The following is a 17,893-nucleotide window of genomic DNA, read 5'->3' on the forward strand; positions in this document are numbered from 1 at the left end:
AAAGGAGAGCAGGTTATTATCACCTACTACCACTGAACAGTCAATTGTATAAATGTGCATCAAAGAAGAATCTGTTCAGTATAAACAAGAACAGCAGAACGTTCAGGTCATTATAGTGTCTCTTTTTGTGTTTGTGCGTAGGTTGTCTGGACAGTAATGTGGAGGAGCCAGAAGAAAAGACGTCTGGTAGGTTGTCTCTGCTTCCTACACCTTTTACCATAGGCATGCTACCCACTCCTCTGGTAGTTTGAGTTGAAGTAGCTAAGAGTTCTATAGTAATAATACTGCTAATGTATAGTATCTTGAAACACATTATACAGAAAATGGAACACGAAAGAAATGCATAAATACATGCATAGATTGTTATTTAGTCAGGTAGCATCAGTAGTACTATTATCATGATGTTAATAATGGGGCCAAGAACTAACAGCATGTGATACAGTGTGTAAGGAACCATATGTCTTCAGCTTCCTTCAGTACAGAGATGGGTTCTGGTGAGAAACACAGAGACTGGATGCATTCAGTACTTTTTATGTTGTATTGCAGGGAGGGAGAACAAGAGGTCAACTTGGGGAAGGTTCAACAGTTCCATATTAGGATTTTTTTTTAAAATTTTTTTATTATTATTATTTTTTTACCAGAGAGCGTTACTCGCCGTTAATCAAGTCTTCTAATCTAGTCTATCCTGACAGTTACGGCATGTGCATGGTAACCATCTCAGTGCCAGGAATACCCTGTCTCTGTAGGTTCTCACAGAGCTATACTCATCTAAAAGAGAATACAAAGGATATATGAGATTATATAGATTATTAGTACATTTCCATTGCACAGTGTGTCAATGCGAGGCAATAAGGTTTACAGGAGAAAAGTGAGGCATTTTAGTCATAAGGGGTTGGTATAATAAAAGTGAATGTGAATGTGAATGTGCACAATCAAGTTCTTTATTCCTGGGATCCCTGTGTTCTTTAAATGGCAACTTTAGTGTATTCCTTTTCTTTTTTTTTCACTGATCTTCCTAATGTCCATCTCTGTCTGTGCTGCAGGCCATGGTGAAATGTTCCAGAGGATGTTGGATATCCTGCGCTTCTTGTGGGCTATATTTTTGGCCATGGTTGATGGAATGACTCAATGGCAAAATCTCCTGACTAAACAGTATAGAGAGACATCTACAGTTCTGTGCAATGAACGCTACTTCATCACGCACAAGATACAGAAGGTAAATACCAGTAAAAACTGATCTGTGGAATTTCAATTCCACACACACTTTAATCTTTCTGTGTGTTTTTTCTACTTTTTTGATTGGCAGCATCAAACAAAAGCAGACTCCAGAGATGACTGGGTGTTTCAGCCCAGTGAATGTTCCACGCTGGAGACCTGTTTGGATGAGACTGATGCAGAAAATTCCAACAGATTCAGGTTGGCATGGTTGTTTTGTTGTGGTTGGGTCTTCTGTTAACCAACCAAATAGATAATACGCACCACTTATAGGACACATCATGCTGTGAATGTGGCTTTGATGCGTTCACACTATCATACTTACTGTACTTAAAAAGGATTACTGGAGTTTCTAGGTGTAATGAAGACAAACAGTCTTTTTGCTAAAGGTAATTTTTGACAAGAAATTTACTGAGCATGTTCATAAAGGATAAATCATCTCTGTGCATGCATTTGTGGTACAAAAGTAAGCAAACCCTTGTTTTCAGTATCTTTTTGACCAACTTGTGCAGCAATAACCGCAACTAAATGTCGCTGACAATTCTGTGTCTTTGTCCTTCCACTCTGCCACGCACACCTCGATATAAACTTTGTGTCGTCACATTTTATGCAGTTGTATTTCTTTGTGAATGTGTGTCTCAGCTGCCTGGACGTGGATAGCAAGGGTGTGGCGGGTCAGTCTACTCCTAGGCCAAGGCTCAACAGCACTGGGAATCTCCTGAGTCCAGAACAGCCATCCAGCAGCATGGAATTGATAACACAGCTGTCTGACCAACAATACAACAGACACTCCAGAACAGCTAGCGAGCTTCTAGGAGAGAGGTAGATACTACAAACACTGAAGACTGAAGAAGCCCAACAAGCGCTTTGTGTCTAGCAGCAGTTAAACAGAAATGCTTGTAAATGAAACGATTGGATTTTGAACGTGCACAAACAATTGCTGTGTAGTCTTTCACAAGGTTTTATTAGTTCTTGACAGAGTGGTGATGAAAGCGATGCTATATTAATTCAGATTTCTGGTTTCTCTGCAGTCAGTACTATATCGAGGAGCTGGAACAGAGCAGAGAGTTCTTTAACAACCAGAATCGTCTGCTGAAGCTGCTGTTCTCCATGTACAACCTGCTGTCAGCCAACTCTGAGCTACTCTGCTATTTCATCATAGTGTTAAACAACATGGTCAGCGCATCTGCCATATCACTGGTCCTGCCCATACTGGTGTTCCTATGGGCCATGTTGGCTGTTCCAAGACCAACCAAGAGGTTTTGGATGACTGCTATAGTCTATACAGAGGTATGGTAACACACAGAAACATTGATCCTCATTTGGAAAACTTTGCTCAGTGTGTGTAGTCATTGTCCTCTATGTTGCAAATAATGCTTGGACAGTTGGACACTCTCCTTAAATGCTGCCTGCAAGGTCCCAGGGAAGTAACATTGAGGCTTTCACTGGATGTTGAAAGAACTATTTAGGGTGGTATGTGTATAATGTTATGATAATGATCTAGTGACATCCTAACTGGAGTTAGCAATTTCTGTTCTGAGCCTGGCTCCATTCAACCGATAAGGCAATAACTGTATCCACGAGACGCTTATGGGGAAAGCCCACCTCATTTGTATAACAAATCAGATATGCGTAGAGCAATGTAAAAAGAGCAGATTATCTATGTTGCTGACTCATCTGATGTCAACATATGGTCTTTTCCGGTCAGACTCATTGGACTGCTTTGCCTCTTTCTAGGTGATGGTGGTGGTGAAATACATTTTCCAGTTCGGATTCTTTCCCTGGAACAGTGTTTATGAGTTGAACCTGTACGAAGACAAGCCTTTCTTCACACCTCGAATTCTTGGCCTGGAGAAGACTGACAACTACATTAGATATGATCTTCTTCAGCTGCTGGCTCTATTCTTCCACAGATCACTGCTTATGGTTAGTACTGGCAGTAATCACAAGGATCAGCACACTGGACAACCAGTGGTTTTTGATGCTAGACCATATCAATCTGACTGACGGAAGGCAATGAATATAAATACAGTCGATCAACTTTCATTTTAGTACTAAAATATGAAGTTTTTCTGAGTCGTTGAATGCATTGTAAAAAAAAATACTCATTATATTAAAACTTTGAAAAGACAATTTAGACAATAAAGTGTATTGAAATGTATCCAAATATACTTTTTTCTTGCGCTATAAAAGTGTGGTTCTAATGTAAGCAGCTGTTTGAAATTGCTGATCATACAAAGATGTAGAGGGGAATTAGAGTAGAGGACAGCAGCAAAACTAAGAGATGGTTCAGGGTCACCTGAGCCAGCCCTAACTTAAAGCTTTAAATAAATGTAAATACATTCTTGTGACTATTTATATGTGTGTGCCATGTGTGCAGCAATATGGTCTGTGGGACCACGAGGGCCCTCTGGAGGAGAACACCCCCTCATCGGAGTTAGGAGGAAAATCTAAAGATGGCGATGAAGAGAGTAGCAGGAAGGAGGAAACACAAGCGGCAGAGGGAGAGGAAGTTAACGCAGGATCCACCCTGGAAATCCCAGAAACTACTGCTGAGCTGAACCAACCTGAAAAGGTTAGTGGGAATACTTAATATTTTTTGCTGGGGCATTTTATTATTATTATTATTAGTTATTTACAGCCATTGTTTTTCAATCTAGGACACTGAGGACTCTGTGGAACCGAGTACCAGCTCTGCTACTGTTGAACTAGAAACCACTGGGTCTAAAGATGGACAGGAAATGCTGTCTGTCATAACGAACATGTCGGATTCTGGAGATAAGGTGGAGGTAGAAGATGTGGAGACGGCAAAAGAAGGCCCAAAGGAAAGCGGTCGTATCCGATTCAGAAAAAAAAACAAGCGCAACAAAGGTTTGTAGCTTCATTACGATGTGATGGTAGAGGTGTAGTCATTACATTAAATGTGGCTGTAGTTCATTAAGTTGTGCCGTATCCATTGACCTAGTATTATGTATATTGTATATCATCCTCAGTCACACTCAAAAATAGTGGAGACTCATTATTTTATTTACTAACTCAAAATATCTGTAATGTCACTGAATATAATGCATGTCATCACAATTCTCTCAGTCAACAAGTCAATCTTTTAATACAGAGTTTTTTTAGAAATTTCAAAAACCTTCGTCTTAGATATTTTATCATAAATATAACATAAACTTCTCTATTTATACTTTTGGACACAACTACATCTTCACTTTGTGTGAACAATCATGTGATGGGGGCGCAGTGGGCCAGGATGGGTGAAGAAGTAGCTGTGAAGCTCTTAATTTCACCTGTGTGTTAACACATAGGACTTAAAAGAAATTGTTAATAATTAGATACTAGAGTGTGAGCTTAAAACACTTCTATTTTGTCACCCAGCAGTATATATACTATTGCTGGGTAATATATATTTGACATATATGTATTTGTTACTTTATTATGTTTGCCTTTAAATTGTGGTGTTTATTGAGGCCAACATGTCGCGTGTGATGACCAAATATATTGAACAATCTTTGCCTTTTCTCTGGGGCTAATGTTTGAACTTGTCCTCGCTTCCGCTTCTGGCTTTTCCAGCGAAGGCCACAGCTGAGACTGCAGATTCCAGTAAAGAACCGGCAAAGAAGAAGAAAAAAGGCAGGAGGAGAGAGGCCGCCAGTCAGAGATTACTGGCTGCGGGACAAAAGATTAAACATGTGTTCCACTCTTGGTGAGTCAGATTTACAGTAGAAGACATAAAGTCACGGCATGCCCTGAAACAGCACAAGTGAAACTCGCCAAAGATCCTCAATCCTAGACACATACACTCATCTCTGTGTTTATCCTGTTAGATCTTATTTTTGCATTTGACACAACTAATCAAACTATGTTACAATTAGAGGATCTGCACTAGGCTGGTGTGAATCCTATTTATCAGAGTAATTCAATTTCATGTCTTAGCAATTCTTCCAAGCATACAGGAATTAGTCATGGAGTTTAACTATGGAAGGTTATTCATGCTTCCCTTAGGCAATTAAGAAACACTGAATACTTATACGGTATCTGGACAAATGACACACAGCTATGTTTTTCTAGAAACCCAGATTCAGCTTTATTGGGTAAAGTGCCCTGACGTGGCTTTTGTTTGCATTTGATATGATTTTGCACTAAATGAAAAAATAAAATTGAACCGAATAGAATTCACCACAGTGACAGTCATAGGGCTGCCACAACCACTGAAAAAATCCACTGCTTTCAGTCAAACCTATTACTATTTTATTTAAAAAAAAAAAAAAAAGAAAAAAAAAAGACAGATCTTTAAAATCAAAATGTTTTTTATTTTCAGCAAGATTAGCAATTTTCTCAGTGGTACACATTTTCACTAGAGTTACAGGAATCAATCACTAAACAGAAAGGATTAATACAATTAAATTAGTTGCAATCATGGCATGACTTAAAAACAACATAATGCATCACTGAAATGCCATTACTTTCCCCCACTTACATAGGTTAATGCCTGTTACTTTTCTCTGCAGTGTCCAGAGTGTTTACAAGCCGGTTAAGGGTTTCTTCAAGGATATTCTCCATGCTGAGTATCGGGCTGCCACCGATGTCTATGCACTTATGTTCCTGACCGATGTCATTGACTTCATCGTCATTGTCTTTGGCTTTTGGGCTTTTGGGGTGAGTGGCGGATGGAAGAATGCATGGTTGGAAGGGTGTAGTAGAAGTAGTAGTAATAGTAGCAGTAGTAGTAGTTGTATAGCACCATTTTATAGCACCATTTAGATTAGATTAGAGTACTAAACAAGGCAAGATAAGAACAACAGTTTTACCATTGACAGAGGTGATGCCAACATCACATTTGATAACAGATGGGAAATATACCAAATATAAAACACACTTCATAACTGGCACATAATATTTTGACCAGCTACAAGACATAATACTTTAATGTGACTTTTTTATTTCTACAGAAACACAGTGCAGCAGCTGATATAGCCTCCAGTCTGTCAGAGGACCAGGTACCTGAGGCCTTCCTGGTGATGCTGCTCATCCAATTCAGCACCATGATCATTGACAGAGCCTTATACCTGCGCAAGGCTGTCTTGGGAAAACTTATCTTCCAGGTTCAGTTCACACATTCATTGACATTCTGCACAATCACACATCATTGAGTGGATTTTCACAAATGTGTTTCAGTATTCTATGGAAATGTACTTTGTCAAAAGGTGAATCTGTAAAATCACATGGCTGTACTTTTTCTCAAATGGGCAGCTAATTTTGATGTTTTGATGTCTTTTCAAAGTATTTGGCCACTGTTGTTTTTCTTATCTTCTTATGTTATCTATACTTCCATCATTTTTCCCCTCTAGGTGATTCTTGTTTTTGGGATACACATCTGGATGTTCTTCATCCTGCCTGCTGTCACTGAAAGGTAATGGGGCATTAAATTATGCTGAAAGGTGATGTTGAATTAAGTGACGCTTTTATGGTAATATTTTTGGCAAATGAATGCATCACCGGTGCTCTAACTTAGAGTAATTTGTGAGTTTTGGGCTCTTAGTAAAACAGAAAAAAAAGAATTGGCATTTTTTGACAAGCAAACACTAGATCCTCTTAGATACAGTGCCTACAAATTGTCACTAACATGACAATTGTAGACAGTTGTAAACCCTTGTAGAGAGTTTACAAAATATGTTGTGTGTTTTGTCCACCCGATTTTGGTCACTGATGTTTGGGATTTTGTTTAGGATGTGTTTCTTTTAGCTGTTCTCATTCCATCACATAATAATTACCATTCATATATACATTAGCTCCATATATTTTTGGACACTGACAAATTGTTCTTTATTTGAGCTGAAACATAATTATGTTACAGTTATACCATGAATATGGAGTTAAAGTCCAAACTCTCAGCTTTAATTTAGAGGTATTTCAAGGACTCAAACATGATTCAACACTTGACTGTAAAGCTGTTTCATGGACGAGATTCCTTCACTTTGTCTTCATCAGTTAAGCAGGTAAAAGGTCTGGAGTTGACTCCCTATTTGCCTGGGATGGGGACGGCATGTGATTTAGAAGTTGCCCCCCTATGTCTGCATTTCATTCGCACAGGATAAGCAAACTTTGTGTTTTTAACCCCTACACTTTCTGACATCTTTAGTTACTTTGCAGATTCGGATTAATAATAAAAAATAAATTATTAAAATGAAACATGATGTGATGAGCGTGTATCGATTCCAGGGGAGAATTTGTGAACTACCTGACAGTATTGAACTCAGCTCCACCTTTACCGATGCGATGAACACGTTAATGTTCCACTAAATCCGACACATCAAAATATGCCACACACCTCATCCATCTCATCATCCTCTGTGATTTTTATCTTTTGATGGTTACTTCCAGTCACACTGGGATAGGGTTATTTTTCCCCACTGTGGGATAAAGGATTATTTTATCTCATCCTAAATTATAACACTACCACCTCTAATATTGCAACAGGGATGGGACAAAAACACGCAACCACATTATATCTGAAAACATAAAATTGGATATTTTCACTTTTAAAGTTGATCTTGAAATAAGACGAAGAAGAAAAAATCTGTATTGTAATATATTTTATGTTCTAGCAATCAGCACCAGATGATTATAATTCTATGGATTTGTTATGATCATTGTCAGGGTGTACTTACCTCTACCACGTGGCAGATTTTTTTTATTTTTTTATTATTATTATTATTGAATCATTATCTTTTTTTATTTTACGATTTTATGTTTCATTAGTTTAAGTAAACACTGGTCAGCCACAACATTAAAACCACTGACAAGAGAAGTAAACATAGACCATCTTGGGAAACTTTTGGACCTGGCATTCATGTGGATGTTACTTAGACATGTAGCACCTACCTAGACCAGACCAGACACCCCCACCCCATAGCAATGACACTCCTTGATGGCAGCAAGGACACACACACAAAAACGATTTAGGAACAACATGAAGAACAGCTTGACCTGGCCTCCAAATTCACTAGATCCCCCCCCCCCCACCACCACCACCACTAACAACATTGTGTTGCCAGACACCACAGGACACCCTCACAAGGCCCATGTCCATTCTCTGATGAGTCACAACTGTTTGGGAGACACAAGGGAGACCTACACAATATTAGGAAGGTGGTCATATCGTTGTGCCTGATCAGTGTATCAACCTTAGTAACAGATTCAAAGGATCAAATGTTTTCTCATCAAAAAAAATGTAACATTTTGCATGGTATTTATTTAAGAATACTGCTGTTCATCAGATATGATGTTCATTAATCTTCCTTTGTTTCTCCTTGGTTGTTTAGGATGTTCAGCCAGAACTTTGTGGCCCAGCTGTGGTATTTTGTCAAGTGTATTTACTTTGGCCTGTCAGCCTATCAGATCCGCTGTGGTTACCCCACTCGTATCCTTGGCAACTTCCTCACCAAGAAATACAACCACCTCAACCTGTTTCTCTTTCAAGGGTATGTACACAAATCCAGTTTAGACTTGTCTGAACTCAGTAGTGTACATCCTTTGTATATTCTTGGTAGAAGATCAAGGCTGTGTTTCAGTTAGATTTTGTAGTTTGATTGTTTTTACTCGTCTCTGGATGAGATCCACAACATAATACATGTGAATCTGTTATGGAATAGATTAGATGAAAGTTAACTGATTGCTTCAGAAAACTAAGTGTGTTGAATGAGCCTATGTTCAACATACTACAGTATAATGCATGGTATATTGACAGTATATATGGTTTAATGTGTATGTGTTTGTGTAGCTTTCGTTTAGTGCCGTTCCTAGTGGAGCTACGGGCAGTGATGGACTGGGTTTGGACTGATACCACTCTGTCTCTGTCAGACTGGATGTGTGTGGAGGACATTTATGCCAACATCTTCATAATTAAATGCAGCCGTGAGACCGAGAAGGTATGTCCTCAGCATCAGCATCAATATGTATATGTACATTGTTTTGAATTTTGATTCAGTAGTATAAAAAAACATTAATTCTGCTGTTCATCAGGGGATAGACAGACCACATTTGCACCTGTCATTTATTTCAGCTGAATTTAAAGTTTAAGAGTTTAAGTTTGCGATGACACCAACATTGTGGAAAGATCATTAACTACAAGGTAATGCTGTTCCAACACTGGCGAATCATCTTAAGTCTGCAAATCACTCTTAATCTGGCCCCTCACCCAGGAGCGATTTTCTTTGGGAGTCACTAAAGGCCATTGACCTTAACAATAAAGCTACCAGAACTACCACTTAGAGGGTTTGTGCTAGCTTCCTCCAACTAATGGTTAGCACAGCGTGTAAATGAAGTACAGAATATTATATAATTGCAATGATTCAAAAATTTAAGGAAAAAAAATAATTGACTATGTCTTATTTTAATCCTCAGAAATACCCACAACCTAAAGGGCAGAAGAAGAAGAAGATAGTGAAATATGGCATGGGTGGACTTATCATCTTCTTCTTAATCTGCATCATCTGGTTTCCCCTTCTCTTCATTTCACTGGTCAGATCAGTGGTGGGTGTGGTCAACCACCCCATTGATGTCACTGTGACTGTCAAGCTGGGAGGTTATGAGGTAATTAACAACAATATTTCCAGTATTGAATTCCTATTGATAAATGGGCTTGGACGAATTAAGTAAATGCTCTTGTTTTTAAAAATAGATGATATCAGCACTCTGTCACTTTAATAGATGAGTATAGATGACTTTAGATGTAGCTTCTCAGTGCATTTTAATACCATTTTGCTTGGTCTTGTTAAAAATGATTCAAAGTGGAAGGTGGTAAATCCCTTCAGGTATATGTTATAACCCTCTGCCAAGTTAGCTTGTTATGGCTATCCCAGAGAAACTTGGTGAATACAATGTCCACTACTATATGCCCACTACTGTCATTTTTCTGTGTGTGCCTCCAGCCCCTGTTCACCATGAGTGTGCAGCAGCAATCCATCAAGCCCTTTACGGAGAATGACTATGACAATCTCACCAAGGAGTTTGGACACAATGCCGTGCGTACCAATTTCAATTTGCTTCAAGTGCCTGTCTGAATGTATTGGTGCTATCTGCATTTCTTGGTATTTAAAAGTTAAACTGAACATATAGTGTTTATCCAGATGTTTTTTCTAGTTCTTGCAGTCTGTCATTCTGGAGGTAAATCCTCAGTAGAGAATGGTCTTCATAGTCTCATTTCAAAAAGACGTACCCTCTTCAGTCTAAACTGAACTTTGGCATTGGCATTTATACCAATTAATCAGGACTTGTTAACACGGGGTAATAAAGTGAGAACATGATTTTATTTAATGCATTAAAAAAATCATTGACAGGTCTTCCTGTCCCTAATTTTGGTCTACAGGATGTATGTCAGTTGACTGAATTTGAATATTCCACTTTTTTACCTTTACTTACTCTTACAGTATGCTTTGGATCAATGTTTCTCTGTACCTAGAAAGATCCTCCAATGAAACGTGCTTCATTTAACTGAATCTGGTGGACGATATATCCCCATACACTTCAGAACTTCATCAGTTATATTTAGTGAGACTGTGCCATTGGAAGCCATGCATGCCCATGCTTAGGATCATGAGCTGTTTATAGCCTCTCCTTACATTTTTTCTTCCTTACATTCTGGTATAGGTTGGTCTTAGTTTCATCTGTCCAACTCATGCTGTTCAAAACCAGTTATTTTTTTTAGATGTTTAGTTTCTGATTTCTGTCTTTGTATACTTCAAGCTCATACATGGTTTGCATCTTGTGTTGAATTATCTGCATTATCTGCATCCTCCCGTGAATTCTTTTCATTGTGGTACACTTGGATAATTATATCTTTGCCTCCTGGAGAGTGTTCCTCACTTTCTCTGTATCGGTTAAAACACGCCCACTAATGAAATCCCAATGGCATGTTACCAGACTCGTATTCTAATAAAACTCAAGTCATGGCGATGCCAGGCTAAGTGAGCACAACATGGAGATGGACGTTGACACAGTGGAGTTGTCAGTCGGGTGCCCTCTTTCAGGGGCGCATATTTGCTGTTGTAACTGTTTTAACATCACTTAAGAAAAAAATATGTCTTTCAATTTGCTTAAATAGCATTGCATATTAGCCATCATCCTATCCAAACTGTCTGTCAACTGTCAATTTTGCTTAACACAGATCTTGTGAATGTGCATGTGTCTCCTACTTGAGTTGCTGTCTCTCTTTATATCCATCTATATAATGCAAATGGTGTGTGTTTGCTCTTAGGTAGCCATGCAGTTCATCACGCTCTACAGTTACGAGGATATCGTGACAGCCAATATTGAAGGTAGTTCGGGATCTGTTTGGAGAATAAGCCCCCCCAGCAGACAGGAAGTCATTAAAGAACTGCTTGGAAGTTCAGCTGACCTAACCCTTCGTCTGGCCTGGAATTTTCAGAGGTGAAACCTTGTCTGTAATACTGTGCATTATATCTAGTTCTTCAAACTAGGTGTGATACAAACTAGGTGTTGTCAAGTAACAAAAGCATGTTAAAACTATGAAAGTGTGATGTGGCACATAGACCTCAGCCTGACAAGTTGTGAGCCATCTGATGTATCCTAAAATTAACACAGTTTTAAATACACAATTTTTGAATTAGGCTACGACACAACCTCATGGCACAAGTCTCAAGCCAAACATTTTTACATTAATTTCATAGCTGTTAATCACAATTGTAGCAATCTCCTTTTCCTTTGTGTGATGTATTTGTGGGTTTCATAACAGGGACCTGGGTAAAGGTGGGACAGTGGAGCACACCTTTGACAAGCATTCTATAGACCTGGAACCTGGGAACCCAGTCAGAGCGGATCTGGCTGCATTACTGGTTGGCAATCGTACCGAGCCTGTGTAAGTTTACTGTCTCTCGCTCTGGAAGGATGTTCACGTGACTAGTATTTATGTTCCATAGTTATGTTTTTCAATACATCTTGTTGTATCTTTTCCCCCAGGTTTGTGCCCAATATGTTTCCCAACTACATCCGTGCCCCCAATGGAGCTGAAGCCAAACCAGTCAGTCAGCTATATAAAGGTCAGAGATCATAGAGTTACTATTAAAATGATGAGACTCATCATCTGCTGTGACCAGTCCTCATTTAACCCATGGATTTGTACACACAAAAACAGTAGTATTGAGCAGTGGTCAGCCAGCGGTGGTTGTGGATCACTAGTTAGAGTTACAGCCCAGAGGGTTAGTGCTTCGATCCCCAGTTCAAGTCAAAGTGTCCTTCAGCAAGACATTGAACACCAACTTTCTTCCAGTGCTTTATCCTGGTGTGTGGCTGTGAGTGTCTATCAGATGGGATATCAACATGTTATACTTGTTATTCAAACTGTGTTTTAACTTGTCTTTCCTGTAGGTGATGAAGATGGGTACCTGAACATTACTCTGTCTCTAATGAGCGACAGGTCCCTGAACAGCAGTGGGAACCAGGAGTGGTGGGATATTGCCATCACAAACTCCTCCCACCCCCGTGGCGTTCTCCCTATGGTCATATTTAATGACAAAGTCAGTCCACCTAGCTTGGGCTTCCTAGCGGGATATGGGTAAGAAACACACAATCACAAACATGTTCAGTATACCACACACACTGATGAGACAAAACATTACACATGACAGGTGATTGTTTGTCCTCTACCAACAGCACATGTTAAGGTCTGGGATATACTAGACAGTGAATATTGCAAGTAGTATAGGCTGGGTAGGCCAGGGTTAATATTTTCTAATAGTATGAGGAAAAATATTATCTAATTTAAGGGGTATACTTAAGTTGAAGAAGTGACTGCACAATATGACTTCAGAATGGAGGCCAACCACTGAACCTAGAAGCAGAACACATTAAGCAGTGTCTGGTAATGAAGTGAAGTGGAAGCCTGGTTTATGCAGTGGTGTTGCTTGTGAATCACAGGCAGCTGGTAAGCAACTCTCCACAACCGACTCCACTCCTGTAAGTACGCACAACAGGAAGAGTAGATAAAAAGAACAGGAGTCCACTTTCTGTGTGTTTACCCATCAATAAGGCTTGCTTTTAAGTAACGTTTTATGCAAGTAAACTCTCCAAACCATTGCGTACTTGACACATCCCCACCCTTCCTGAGAGTAATTTTTGTCATTTCTCCTCTCTCATTTCAGTATCATGGGTCTGTACGTGTCTGTTGTCTTAGTTATTGGAAAGTTTGTGCGCGGCTTCTTTAGTGAGATCTCCCACTCCATCATGTTTGAGGAGCTGCCCTGTGTTGACCGCATCCTGAAGCTCTGCACAGACATCTTCCTGGTGAGTATGCAGTATGCGCAATTACAAAATATGAATAAATTGTTGAACAAAATGTTATCTGGGTTTTATTATTATTTTATTATTAGCACAGATTTACATCAAGTATAACCCAATAAAATACCTGCTTATCTCTGTTTTATTGGCGGTGTCCTGGAGAATCAATCTTTTCTTATCCAGTTGCACAAATAATTGGTGTCTGTGTCTTATAGGTGCGCGAGACAGGAGAGCTGGAGTTGGAAGAGGAACTTTATTCCAAGCTGATCTTCCTCTATAGATCTCCAGAGACTATGATCAAATGGACTCGGGACATCCACAGTCACGACCAAGACAGATATTGACTGACTTCCTGAGAAATTAAGTTTGCTTGTAATGAAATACTGTGATATTTGAGACACAATGCAAAGATGGGAAGCGGACAGCACGTGAAAGGCATCTTGAGAACACTCCACTGATGCTTTAAAGGAGGTGTAACCCATAGACATAGACTATGAAACATCTCCTCTTTCTGGACATGCTGTTACGTCGATGCAGCTGCCTCAACGGTTTGATCAAACCAAATTTTCTCAATACAGGCTATTGGAATGACAGTGGCTGTGCACTTCCTCCGAGTGGGGGATTGATGGAAACTGAATATATGTTGTGCAGGACTGGACATAACATCAATGGAAGGCAAAATCAGCTGTCAAATTTAGCTGTGTGTGTTACTGGTCATTGGTCAAAGGTCAAACACAAGGGACGCATCATAGACGCATTTGAGCCACAGGGTAGTGGAGTAACTCAGTTGCTAAAAGCAATTAGAGTTGGAATCAGCTGTCACTGCAATGGTGTGCTGGCCAAAATCATGCAATGCTATCAATCAAATGACAAGTTTTTAAAATCTTCTTGTAAAAGTAAAGTGTGTCCACTATTTGACTTGATATTGAAGAAAACAAGTCCAAGTTTAAGACTGGCGTCCTGGCAAGGAAAAATACTACATTGAGCCGTTAAAACATGTTTTGAGTAAAGTGCTGATTTTGTCTCTGTTGCTTAACAGGGAGAATATTTTTTTCAACCTGGGATTCCAACTGAACCGTACACTGTACATCGGTGCTAAATAAAATGATCCGATAAGATATATACATTGATATACCCCAAAACATCAATCAGAATCAAACTTTTTTGACATTCTGCCTGCTGGGAGTGTTAAATCTGATGGCAACAGAACAAGTATTTCCCCACCAAAAAAATGTATCGACACCATTTAATTCTTAGTTAATTCTGGAAACTTAGTTACGTGATGTTTATTCCTCAGAGAGTGAGCAACCAGAGAGTCAAACATTTACAGGCTTATTAGCCCCTAATACGTTCCCATTGAACAGTGTATCAAAGGTTTACCCCTACCCTCTGGATTATATCTCATCTTCTTTGTGATTGGCCAGATGCAGCCAGTCCATTCTGACTGAGGAGGGCTTACTTGAGCCATTTTTATTCTTCGTGGACTTTTATTATTAGTGCCATGTAAAGACAGCAAGTGAATGTTCGACCTTTAAACAACAGCATTACACTAAATTGTGTTTATAATAGTGCCAAAGCACAAGTCCTCTCATGGTACTAAACATTGTAATATCAACCTTTTACAGTGAGAAACCCAACAGGTTCTGCCGTTGGTGACTACAGGTTGCACTTCGCCCCTGTGTTTGTTTCTGAATTAGTTGAGAATTAGGAGGAGGCTGGCACAGCCAAGATGGAAACGACTAAAGTCACCCACATTGATCTTCAAAACTAATCTTCCAAATTGCTCCTTAAATCCTTGGGTAATGTCACTGACAGTTCAGCCATCTTTTAGATTTTACATTAAACATGTTCCAGTTGCTCAAGTTTCTACAGCACTGAAATGTAATTCAGCTCATGCATGAATCATGACAATGCACAGATTTTATGTTTAAATCTTAAATCAGAGACAAAACCATCTAATTTCACTTATCTGCAAGTTTTCAAATCTTTCATCCAACAACCATTAGTTTCCAAAACAAATGGTTTTTCAGACTGGACTATTTTTGATGGGCTGACCAGCAGTAATGGTGTTCATGTGTGCATCAAGTTAAAATTAAAAACTGACTCCATGTCACTTTCTGTTCAATCATTGTCCAAAAGACTTGTGATTCTGGAAGTGCACAACTCTTTCCGCTGCTTTGCAGTAGTTCAGTGGGTATGTAGTTAGATCAAGGTGTTGATGGAGATGGGTGGCTTATTGTTGTTTTAATTTACAACCTGTAATATAATAGAATTTTAATACTGTCAGTCAGGTTTATTACCTTTCAACATAAATACTTTTTTTTTTCCAAGTGATAAAGGTTATAATACCCCATATTTAAGCTGAGCAAGTGGTGAAGCAAACGGTTTACTTCCCCAACACAACAACTGGACAGCTATTTATATTCACATGGAAATGTGTGCAAAATAACCATGGACTGTGGTAGTCTGCGCAATTCCGTAATGCAACATTCTGTGCCTCCCGCCTCACCTGAAGGCATGGAAGTTGATGATTTCATGAGACTTGACCACACATGTGGTGTTAACATGTAACTACATTTTTACATTGTACAATAAGTTAAACTGAATTTTAAATGTTTACTTCTTAGGTTTTAAAACATTCTTTATTTCTTTCAATGTGTCATTAATTTGTGGAAAAAAAACAGTGACTGAGATATGCTGAATAGATAATATGATTTTCTGTTGATTTTTAGAGACAGACTCTGAGATAATATCCAAATGGGCAGATCGTTTTGGTCCAAGCTCCTTCTGAGAGGTGCATGGCGTGCTGAACCAACTGTATGTGAAAAAAATAGTTGGAATGTGACATATTGTAAAATGCTTTGAGTAGGGTACCACTAAAGTAGGAACACACTATAAAGTGCAGACCATTTCTGTTTTGTCTCAGCGGCGCACATCCAGATTCTGACAGATGTGGGGAAAACATTGTTCCCTTTTTATGCACCTTGGACATATCATTTGCAGAAACATGTAAAATTAGACTTATAAATTTAAAGGACACCTTAAGAATATGATGAAGAAGGCATGTGGTTATAATTTCCTGAGAGCCCCATGTGTTGAATAAGTAGTAGCTGTTGTTTATTTATCATGAATCTTTGTGTATTTTGTTGTATATGTCGTGTCTTGATATGTTTATTGATCTCAATGGGACAATCACGGTAATTTGAAAATAAATTAAACAGACATTTCTGGGAAATGATAAATTTACCATTTGTCTATTCAGTTTGCAGCCCCGTGTGTCTTGCTTTGGAGGGACGTGAATTCTCACAAAGTGAGAAGGGGAAATAGAGGCATATATAGCTTTTTTCGTTTTATCGATATTTAAATCGAGGTGTAACCTCCTCTAAACTTTCATTTGTTTGTCACTGCACTAGTTGATACCAGCTGATGACTATAAAAGATACACTGTGCCATTTTTTCAGTCTCACTATAAGATCAAGAGGATGTTTGGCTTAATAGTGCACATGTGTATGTTATAAATGAATTGTCATTTGTCAATGAAAATACTAACACAAGATATTATCACTATTACTGCTAAAAAGAGTTTTGCATATCTCTACCTATGGGTTTAATTGGACAGTTCCACTTCTTCTGGGAAAGAAATACTCAAGCTTTGATTTATTTATTTATTTTATTGTCCAAAACAGGGACACATACACTTATAGACTTACATACAGGTACACAAATGGACAGATTGTAGTAATTAATGTAAGGCAGCAAATAAATGTCAGCTTTGTTCAGTCTAGAAGTAGGCATATGTATATAATATATATATATTATGGCTGTCAATAAATTAATATATTTAACTGAGATTGATGCAAATAAGTCTTTTGAATATGTGGGGTGAATTCATCATATTCATCGACCAAAAAAAAAAAATAGTCACCATCTGGATTTAACTAAGCAAATAGGTAGGAGCCTCCTATTGGAGAATTACTGCAATTACTTATCTTTCAGCTGGCAACAAGTTATTAACCCCAACTGATGCAATGAGTAGCTTCTCATTTCTGAAACAACCATGTCTAAAGACACATCCTGTGGTCGTGGAAAAGATGTTAGTCTGTTTGAGAAGGGTCAAATCATTGACATGCATCAAGCAGAGAAAACATCTAAGGAGATTGTAGAAACTACTAAAATTGAGTTAAGAACTGTCCAACGCAAGACTGGACTTTGGAGCAATGGAAGAAGGTCATGTGGTCTGATGAGTCCAGATTTACCCTGTTCCAGAGTGATGGGGGCATCAGACTATTATTGGACTTCTATGGGTTGTAGAAGTCAAAGCGGGCAGGGTATTGATATGTAATGTTACTGAGACAACACCCAACTTGGAAAGTATACA

At 38.7% G+C, this 17,893-nt stretch overlaps 1 protein-coding gene across 2 annotated transcripts in view; it reads left to right on the forward strand.

The window, feature by feature from the left end:
• Window positions 1-17,052, forward strand: part of piezo1 (piezo type mechanosensitive ion channel component 1 (Er blood group)) — a 65,204-nt gene extending 48,152 nt beyond the window's left edge. For both annotated transcript variants that reach the window (XM_084561922.1, XM_084561923.1), the window contains exons 33-54: window positions 142-186; window positions 1,044-1,216; window positions 1,307-1,416; window positions 1,858-2,037; window positions 2,247-2,505; window positions 2,953-3,141; window positions 3,596-3,790; window positions 3,876-4,086; window positions 4,792-4,924; window positions 5,730-5,877; window positions 6,171-6,323; window positions 6,570-6,631; window positions 8,544-8,702; window positions 9,002-9,149; window positions 9,625-9,813; window positions 10,152-10,244; window positions 11,477-11,649; window positions 11,975-12,097; window positions 12,199-12,278; window positions 12,607-12,793; window positions 13,380-13,521; window positions 13,731-17,052. In XM_084561922.1, the coding sequence (XP_084418048.1) occupies window positions 142-186; window positions 1,044-1,216; window positions 1,307-1,416; window positions 1,858-2,037; window positions 2,247-2,505; window positions 2,953-3,141; window positions 3,596-3,790; window positions 3,876-4,086; window positions 4,792-4,924; window positions 5,730-5,877; window positions 6,171-6,323; window positions 6,570-6,631; window positions 8,544-8,702; window positions 9,002-9,149; window positions 9,625-9,813; window positions 10,152-10,244; window positions 11,477-11,649; window positions 11,975-12,097; window positions 12,199-12,278; window positions 12,607-12,793; window positions 13,380-13,521; window positions 13,731-13,859 (3,281 nt within the window). In that variant the 3' untranslated portion in view covers window positions 13,860-17,052. The remainder of the gene's footprint in view (window positions 1-141; window positions 187-1,043; window positions 1,217-1,306; window positions 1,417-1,857; window positions 2,038-2,246; window positions 2,506-2,952; window positions 3,142-3,595; window positions 3,791-3,875; window positions 4,087-4,791; window positions 4,925-5,729; window positions 5,878-6,170; window positions 6,324-6,569; window positions 6,632-8,543; window positions 8,703-9,001; window positions 9,150-9,624; window positions 9,814-10,151; window positions 10,245-11,476; window positions 11,650-11,974; window positions 12,098-12,198; window positions 12,279-12,606; window positions 12,794-13,379; window positions 13,522-13,730) is intronic.
• Window positions 17,053-17,893: the final 841 nt, after the last annotated feature.

Source organism: Chelon labrosus (genome assembly GCF_963514085.1).
Source record: "Chelon labrosus genome assembly, chromosome: 15".
Taxonomy (NCBI): Eukaryota; Metazoa; Chordata; class Actinopteri; order Mugiliformes; family Mugilidae; genus Chelon; species Chelon labrosus.